This window comes from Onychostoma macrolepis, chromosome 13 (assembly GCF_012432095.1).
Source record: "Onychostoma macrolepis isolate SWU-2019 chromosome 13, ASM1243209v1, whole genome shotgun sequence".
Taxonomy (NCBI): Eukaryota; Metazoa; Chordata; class Actinopteri; order Cypriniformes; family Cyprinidae; genus Onychostoma; species Onychostoma macrolepis.
In genome coordinates, this window is record NC_081167.1 from 22,972,026 (window position 1) to 22,982,079 (window position 10,054).

At 39.2% G+C, this 10,054-nt stretch overlaps 1 protein-coding gene across 6 annotated transcripts in view; it reads right to left on the reverse strand.

The window, feature by feature from the left end:
* actn1 (actinin, alpha 1) overlaps positions 1-3,114 on the reverse strand; it is a 34,673-nt gene extending 31,559 nt beyond the window's left edge. For 2 of the 6 annotated variants that reach the window (XM_058795377.1, XM_058795378.1), the window contains exon 1: positions 2,649-3,107. In XM_058795377.1, coding sequence (XP_058651360.1) covers positions 2,649-2,777 — 129 coding nt within the window. In that variant the 5' untranslated portion in view covers positions 2,778-3,107. Of the gene's footprint in view, positions 1-2,648 lie in introns of all 6 variants that reach the window. The other 4 variants (XM_058795374.1, XM_058795379.1, XM_058795373.1 and 1 more) reach the window with 4 other exon arrangements.
* Between the last annotated feature and the right edge of the window lie 6,940 nt (positions 3,115-10,054).

Below are 10,054 nucleotides of genomic sequence, written 5' to 3' on the forward strand. Positions count from 1 at the left end.
AACCTAACAGAACTCTCTACAAATTGAACTGCGGGGACTGAAGACCCCATAACCCTTCTCTGATTGGCTGAGAAAACATCAGGAATGGACACGTGTACAAAAACAATGAAAATCTGACCTCACAGATGGAGACAGACAAAAAGGAGAGAGAGTTCATAAGGTCTCGCTGCTGTTTTTAGCTGAATCACCTCACACCTGTCCGGCCCGAGGGGCTTTTTTTCTCAAATTGCAGACAAATAGTCACAGACCTACACAGATGTTATTAGACAGGAAAATGTGTGTTTCTGATTCCATTGGTCCAGTCTGAACTTGCTGAAATACTTTCATGCATAAACATAAACTGCAGCTAATCAGATGGATTCTCACACACACATTCACTTTCTCAGCTCAAATCTACTCCAGATTTGACTTAGTCCATATGTCTTTTATGAGATGGGGTCAGGGCTGCACTCTATACCTACAGTGTGTGTGTGTGTGTGTGTGTGTGTGTGTGTGTGTGTGTGTGCGCGTTTGCAGAACAGACTTCACTTCTCTTCTGACCTTTCAGCCCTGTCAGAATGCAGAACAATAACCAATTTGTCTACACGCATCATTAAAGTCACAGAGGGTGTTTAATAGGCAGTATGGAGCAAACATGTGTGAGTGTGTTTGTCGTTAATGAACAGTGTCGGAAATGATGCTCTATCACAATGCAGTGCCTATATACCGAGACAGGGAAAAAAACACCTCAGGGCCTTTTCTAGTTGGGTGTCTCTCATTTCCATTTGACCCAACACACACACACACCCATATACATATAGCATGACATACATAACGGTTAATGTCTTAAATTCAAAATCTGATGATCCTGCACTGGGCTACTGATGCAAAACTTCTTAAGGGGTTTAATCTCCTCTCTTAACACTCAGTTAGTAAGACTGAACATGTCTGGTCTGGTGGAAAACTCTTGACACATGGTTTTGTCACGGGTTTATGGTCGTAGGAGCTGAAGTGCAGGGCTCTGCTCGCATACCTGAGCATGAGTCTTTCCCGCCGGTAGCTGATGACATCATTCAGGAGTCTACAAGCTTTCGAGGAAGGAAAAAAAAAGAAACGCGGGAAAGTTTTCCAGCAGCCGTGTACGGGGTCTGTTATTACCATTTTTGGGCAGACTCGCTCCCTGACAAGCCCAGCCCAAACCGCAGCAGATTCCAGCACTCGTTCTCTTTTTTCCTCCCCGTTTTCCAAGGGGGAGGAAAATAGTGTGGGAGCGACAAATGTTTCACTCATATTTCAAATAGTTTTTAGACTTCTGTGCAAAAAAAATCACATCCGAGAGATTTTTTATAAACACCCCCTCCCTAAACTAACGGTCTACCGGAATGCGTTAACGGAGCTGGCATGGGCCTAGAGTTGGCAACCGAGAACCGGTTCTTAATCAGGACCGTTAAACATACCGGAACCGAGCGATTTTCATGACGTTTGGTTCTGTTAACGGTACATTCCACTGCTGATGAGCACTGAACACCACTAAAATACTCTTACAGTGTTTTCTAGCAACTACTAGAACTGTTCACCGCAACTGATGGTATGGTCCAATTCTTATGAATCGGTTCCTTTGAAGTGAATCAGCGAGGTACGTTTCTCAAGCAAACAACTCCTATGAACAAATCATTTTGGTGAGTAAAAAAGAATTCTGAATCAATATGAGGCGCCTAAATTAATCTGAATCACATTCTGAATCACAAAGTAGGCTTATTACTTGCGAATGCGAAATTAATCTAAACTTGTTTTATGCTGTATTTGTTTAGACTTAGTCCATGTAGTTGCTGAATAGTTATTCATATGACAGCGTGTAGTTAAATACATATTTTACGTTCTGTCGTATTTACAAAAGCTTAAACATAACAACATTTTATTACAGTTATTTGTTATATCTGTTCTGTTGTAATCAGATGTTACATCATCATTTGGCACACATCATGAGGACAGCAAATGCAATACTAATTGCACTTTCTTTCAGAAGACACTTCCTCTAAAGTACTAAAGAATCGTTAGGGAAATGGAATCGATAAGAGGAATCGGAACCAGAGTGATTCTCAAGTCTACATGGGCCACACGTTAAAGCGGCAGACACGGACCGTACATAAAGTGAGTTCGTGCTTTCTGCGAGCGCAGCGGATCATATGACCCGCATCCACAGAGCAAAGGCTGCTGTTGCTGACATCTGTTGCGCGCGGTGAGGAGAATAGGTGGGCGCACGGTGTCCGGTGATCAGGGTCCCGGATCGTTTGACTGGGGGCGGGCCGTCACAACGCTCAAATGAATGGACAGACTGAATAGGAACATGCGCAATCCCGCAACAGATGTTCCTTAAGTTTCTTATAATGAAGGCTGGTGCTTTAGGAATACGTACAATTTATAAGCTTTTGATTTTCTGTACTCGCATGTTTTAAGGGAAACAAATATTATACATACAATATAAACAAATTCATGCATGCGTCGCAGTCGCAGTGCAAAGCTTATTTCACAGGCGGCCCATAACTGAATAACCGTACGGGCCCCTTAAATATCCACATTTCACATTTGAGGTTTTTTTTCTTCTGCTTTGCAAGTTCCCTTTGCACCTTAAACCGGTGGTGTGGAGAGATTATAGCGCGTAACGTTACCTTTCTCTGTTGTTTCTCCCAGGCGGGGTCAAGCAGCAGATCCCGGTCCCAGTCATCTTCTGGCCGCATATAGTCGTTTTCTCCTCCATCATAGTGATCTTGATGATGTTGTTGTTGATGGTGATCCATTCTGAACTGCTGTTCCCGTCTCTCTCCGGTCCTCCGGTCTCTCTCTCTCTCTCTCTCTCCCACAGAGCGCTGCAGTAAACACTCCCGTGCGCACTTAAAACGATGGGCACTAAACTAACGTCGCTGCCTCGTTTTCCCCTGCCCCGTTCACTCTCCCCAAAGTCCGTGACTCCTTGTCTTTCTCGTTCTGTCCGTTTTTTTCACGGCCGCTATCCAGAGTGGCGAGTAGGCAGAACCGCCAGCACGAGCATCGGCAGCAAAAACTTCACAGTAACGGGAAAAAATAAAAAGAAGGACGACGCAGGGCGCCTGATTGGCTGGTGAGCAAAGCCTTAAAACCCGCCCACTAGAAAATCTCGGTGGTGATTGGCTAATATCGCTGTCCGTTAATAGATTTGGTGTAGGTTGTCTGCATGGACGTAGGTATTAGAAAAGCTTTCAGGGATATTTGTGCCACTTGAATTAATTGCAGGATGAATTTAAGTTTGTGTTAATTTATTTAATGGTTTTTAAATACTTGTATTTTAATTCTTGCTATTACAAAATAATCCTTTAATGTTTTCTCACTGCCCTCCAGGTGACCACACCCTAAGTAGTTTTATCTCACCGTGTCTCAGGTAACAGCGCTCATGTTCTTCTTTTAGGGTGGAGGAAAGCGGTGAGGAATACATCATCCAAAGAAATTTCACATCGGTATGTTTTATTACTAGTATCCCTGCTAGATAAGCTGGTTTCTGCTGGTCTAAACTAGTCTGGTAGACCATCTTCGACTAGCAACAGATTATCTACCAGTTTGTGGTGGTCAAGCTGGTTTTTGGAACATGGTAGCTTGATCACCGAATAATGACCGGCTTGCACCAGCTAAAAATGTATTCCAAAACACATCTACCATCTTAAGCTGGATTTTGCCAACAGGGTAATAAGCATATGAAACTTTCACACCATTATAAATTATGGGAATAGATAAAAGACTGAAAGTGGAAGCTGCCGCTGCTTCAGATCAAGGCCATATGTGGTCAGACCTCTTCCATAAAGAAGTCTGCCTGCACTGGCAGGGGATATCCCTCGTATTCATCACCTCTAACCAGGGGAAGAAAGGCTGTGAAGTTTAAGATTATGAGATTTCCTCTCTTGAATCCTGGTGGTTATTTCTGGAACAGGAATGAAATGATTAGTTCTGTTTATTCAGGGCATGTTTGAACAGCCATTGCGTGCTCTGACGCAAACAGATGTTCGCCTTGTGAGTATTTGATGCTCTGCATCAGCTGAACTAGGGTCAGCAGTTCATTTCTGTGATGTACAGCCCAGATCATCTTACTGTACTGGCTTTTTTCCTTTCATAAATCTACAATGCACTTTCACTGAAGTCACTACTCAGTTGTATTGCATACATTAAAACATACGCATATGGACACTTCACATGCTCATTCTGCAATAGAAATGAATTGAAGTTACTGAAATTTACATCTTGAAATTTTTGCACAAAATTATTTTTAAAATATATTTATATTGTTATTGTTATTCTATTTTTTTTTAATGTATTATACATTGTTATATGTTCGGCCATCCATCTGTCTATAAAAATGTGTTATCCTATCAGGTTTTAAGCGTCCAAGAATTTCAGTGTCTATGACAATAAATCTTGAGCTGTGAACTTTTGTTTTACTCTTTGTATTTTTATTTTATACTTTACAATATACTGTGCTGTACATTGAACAATACGTACAATACAATATACAATAACATGTATGTATTGTACTGCAATAAATCACCCTGATCCTGTCACTTTTGTCAGAGCTGTCAAACTTCACACCATTACATCACATCTTCAGTGCAAGACATCAGTTCAACGTCCACCTCCTGCCTCCATCCTCCCAGCATTCCGAAGAAGGCCGTTGTTTGGGACCGAATGCCTCTGCCATGTAGGGTAAAGCCCCCTCCTGGTGAACAGAAGTTCCCCTCTGCAGAGGCTAAACAACCACAGAGGCTGTACCTCACTGTCTGGCACACACACCATCATTTATATAGCGCTTTACCATAGATTTTTTTATTGTTTTCAAATAAAGATAGTTCTAACTATTACAAACTCACCTTAACCCAAAAGAAAACTATTTTCATTCTAATGTTCAATTTAATAACATATATTCATCTTTCTCTCTGGTTTATTTATTTATTTGTCTCTATTCGAGTCTCCATTTGAGGACAAAAAAAGAACGATTTATCTGATTTAGCAAAATTCTAGGAACATTCTTCAGCAATTTTATCCCTAAAAGTATGACTAGGTCAGAAGCAGTCTCGCGCGCTGTGCACTCACTGTAGTCTGGAGCGCTCTTCCATATATGGACAAACTTCCAAGCGCCGAATGTTTGGGAAAGTGACGTCACGGGTTAGGCGCACAGACAGTGAGATCTCATTCTCAACGCTGCCTCTTAATCAAAGCAGTAAAACTGTCGATAACTTAAATAAAAGCTTTGTTCAGCTTATGGCAAACTTATTTACATATTCGCCTCCATTATACTTCGCTCACACACTTTAAGTTTTTTTTCCGTTCGGCATATGAATAAACAGAGACATTTACTCAGGAAACGACCGTAAAGCTATTCAGCATGTCTGTATTAGCTCTGAAACGCTCTCAGACGATTTAAAACAGCACCAGAGTAGCTGCTTAGTCAGTTTGTGGAATCCAGATCACCAAACTTGGGAACTTTTGACCTAGGAATATGTAAACAGGAAACACTTTCTCCTGAAGCAATTTAAAGGAGAAGAAAAACAATCTGATTTCTGTTTCTTTTGGAGTATTAACCAAGCAGTGTTTCACAATAATATCGCTCATTAGCTATTTAAATAGCCTATATAGGCTAAAATAAATCTCATATAGGCCTACCCTGCTAAAAAAAAAACAATAGAAACCATCACAGAAATTCCAATGGTTTCCATTAAAATACCATTATAAACCATTAGCTTTTTCCAGTAAAACCATTACAAAATTCCTTTTTTGTAGTGTGTTTTGGGCATTTTTCCAATAGGATTTAACATCCCACCAACAGAATCCATCACATACCAGTAGACAATATAGTTTCCATTAAAACCAATACAATTCCCATTATAACCATTAAAACCATTACATTTTCTATTGTGTTTTGGGAAGGGTTCTATTGTTTTTTTTCAGCAGGGTATATATAATGATTTCCAAAGGATCACATGACAATGAAGACTGGAGTAATGGCTGCTGAAAATTAATCTTTGCCATCACAGTAATAAACAACATTTTACAATATATTCAAATAGAATGCAGTTACACTCTTAAAAATAAAAGTGCTTAAAAGGTTCTTCACAGCAATGCCATATAAGAACCATTTTTAGTTCCACAAAGAACCATTTAGTCAAAGGTTCTTTAAAGAACCATCTCTTTCTTACCTTTTTAGAATCTGAAGAACCTTCTTTCGCCACAAAGTACCTTTTGTGAAACAGAAAGGTTCTTCAGATGTTAAAGGTTCTTTATGGTTCTTTATTTAGACAAAAAAGGTTTTTCTGGCATCGTGAAGCACCTTTATTTTTAAGAGTGTATTTTAAATGCTAATAATAATTGTAAAAGTTGACTAGCACTTTCACACAAAAATAAAGGCTTAAAAACACACCACACATAAATATGGTAAATGGTTCAAAAGTCAAAGTGATTGGATGCCTCATTTAGCATTAAATGGCATTTTGAAAATATAGTCTTTTTGCAGTCCTTGGTAGTGAATCTGCTTTAAAGATCACGAAGATTGACTTTGGGATTAGTCAGATAAATGTTTACACTGGACCTTTTGTATTTGTGCCAAGCTCAACATTCAGCTATTTATCTACTCAGAAATTATTCAAATGATTCATATGTCATCTAAACATCTACATAACCGCTGACATTATCAACACCAGCATCAACAAAACTGCGTATAGTGAGTGTAGACAGGCAGGAGCCACAGGTCATTGATTAATTTTACTAAATACAGTCACACTTTTCACAACTAGAGACAGAAAAGATGTATGTTAAATGACCAAACAAACTCTGTATAATCCACTACACTGGGCCAACTCCTAAATTCAAAGGGCCCGTTACAAAATTTCAATGGATAGTCCGTTGTCATCGGCATTCCTGGTGGTCCACCAGACACACACAGCGAGATATTTCACAACAGAATGTCTAATTTATATGCATAGCTCCAACATGGATCACACAGACACTCTCTCACACACTATTAAACACATTAGAAAGTCAAACGTTCAATTTTCTACATCTCTATTTTCACGCAAGCACACAACTTATTCTTATTGTCTCCTGGCGTGAAACATTAATGAAGTACTACAGGTAGACACTACGGATGATCTCTGGAGCAGTTTGAAAGCATTCCGGCTATAATTCGGCACAAACTGGCACTACCACCCCCTGCCCCCCTTGAGTGTGAAACTCAACAGTATCTAGAGCTGTTGTCACAATGTTCCTGATAAGATGCTGGCTGCCCGGATGAAGGCAAACCCTGTGAAATATTATCTCAGTTTTGAATAGTCTATTTGATTTAAAAGTATAAGAATAACCACCCCCTTCATGATCGCAAGGACTTTAAGAAGGCATGAGGGTACAGATCATACATTTCTTGTTGATAACAGAGTGTGTTACAGCTGATTCAGACAGACTGAGAAGATTAACAATGGTACAGGATAGAGAAACTAAAACACAATCGGGTGCTGACAGCTGAGCAAAAACATCATCATCCTTCTGTCGCCTCAGCCCTCCCACACACAGGATTTTCACTTTAGTATCTCTTTATAAATGGCCTATAAATAAAATCAATAATAATAATTTTTTTTAAACAATGGAAAAGTAGGCTACTTAATAAATGGCATATATGCCACATAAGCAAAGAAAAAAGTCTGTCTTTTATTGTCCTTTTATTATCAGTAATATTGTCTCCCAGCAATTTATTTTTGGGTTGTTCTATTTTATTTTATCTTAACATATAAAACATGCTGATTTCTGGTTCTGGTCATGAGAAATATAAAGCATTGTATGCATGAACCCTTGATTTCACAGGTGAGTAAAACTGGCCTGTGTTGTGGATTTAGAAGAACAGAACACAATTCTTGGGATGATTCACTTTAAAGGAGGGGTCATGTGAGGACAAATCACACTTCTACATGAGACATGAGCGGGTGTGTCTTAGTTACCGTACTCATGAATGACATCAGCCAAATAACTGTCAATCAGCAATTCCAGTACAGCGCTTACCGTTGGGTGGAGTTTCCTTATCGTGTTCAACAACAGAGAGACGATTCCATTTATGGCTGCCCTGAACTGTTCATCGAGGCAAGAGCATGTCCGCCTGTGTGTGCGTGGGGACACGTGGGGAGTGGAAAAGCTGTAGTTCATTTCCTAAAGGGAGACCTGTTCCTCATCCACAGGCTTTCATTAAACAAAAACTACAGTGATTCTGTGAATTCTCTGAATGGCGTCAGTTGAATCTGTTCAGCATCAGCCGCAGGAACTTTTCTGCAGTTGTTTTGTGTCAAACTCAATAACTGCATTTTGATTCACAGGGCTCCAACAAAGGGTTCACTGCTCTTTGCAAAACAGTCAGGGGATGTCCGTAAGATTTCAACTTTATTTGACACAATTAGTTAATTTTGATTGGTCTACAATGTCAGACAACACCTGAGTCACAGATTAGGGGCTGACAATAATAACATCATAATGCCTCACACACACACACACTACCCTCACCAAGGATGCATTTATTTAATTAAAAATACAGTAAAATCATTAATATTGTGAAATATTTTTTTTAATTAAAACAAATGTTTTCTATATTTTAAAATGCTATTATTCCTGTGGTGATGTCATTACTCCAGTTTTCAGTGTCATATGATCCTTCAGAAATCATTCTTATTAAAACAGTAATAATCAGTGCTTAATATTCCTGTGGAAACATTTTTAAGGATTTATCTATGAATTGAAAGTTCAAAAGAACAGCATTTAACCATGTAACCAAAGAAAGTCTGTCACTTTTTATCAATTAATTGATAAATTGATTTATTTCAGAACAAAACTAAGATAGATAGATAGAACCTTTGACATCTGAAGAACCTTTCTGTTTCACAAAAGGTTCTTTGTGGCGAAAGAAGGTTCTTCGGATTATAAAAAGGTAAGAAAGAGATGGTTCTTTGTGGAACCAAAAATGGTTTTTCTATGGCAGGGGTGGCGAACGTTAGTGACGTATTGTCAAGTATGGTGATCCATAATTAGTTGGAACGTTGGTCCTGGAGAGCCGCAGCCCTACAGAGTTTTGCTTCAACCCTAATCAAACACACCTGATTAAGCTAATCAAGGTCTGAAGAGTTACTCTGCAGGGCTGCGGCTCTCCAGGACCGGAGTTCGCCACCCCCTGTTCTATGGCATCACTGTGAGGAACATTTTAAGCAGCTTTATTTTTAAGAGTGTAGACAGGATACTAAATGTATTTAAATTAATATAAATATTAATATAAATCACTAATATTAATCATCCCTACTGAGGGCTATATGAAAATAAATATGATTTAGTTAGCTTACAATATGCACACTTTTTCTTACTGGTTAGCAAAGTCACATATTTTATATACAGTGCACAATAACTTCATCTGAGTTTAATTAAGCTAAATGCAAAATTGCTGAGTTTGTTTAGTCAAACCAGATGCCAAAATTTGTGCAGTACTGAGGTAGTGAGCAGTGACTTATGGGTAAATTTGGTGTCCTTTGAGTATAAACTCTCCCTGCAATTTTGAATCTCACTTTAACATTGAAGTTTTATTAGACATTTATTAGACGCCTGGTTTATTAGAATTTGTGAGGGACTATCGATCAATTGACTGTAGAGGAAGAGTTTAAAACAACAAGCCCTGCATTGACCTACTACATTATCATATATGCTCTCATTAGTCTTTCACTTAGCCCTTCAAGCCGCTCCATTAGACAGATGGAGAGCAGATACTGATGCATCACCATGGTGACGATTCTCACATCGGAATATCCTAGAACACTCACCCAGAAATTACAGCGGTCTACTTCCTGTTTGATGATGATTAGAATCATAGATATATAAAGACAGATGTCACATTCGACTGCTCCAGACACGTGACACGTCCGCCATCTTGGAACGGTCAATAGCCCCTTTCACACCTACAGACTTTACTGGTAAATTACCGTTAAGAGATCATGTGTGAACAAGGACCTTTAAAAAAACGGTAAATTCGTTCCGGCAATCT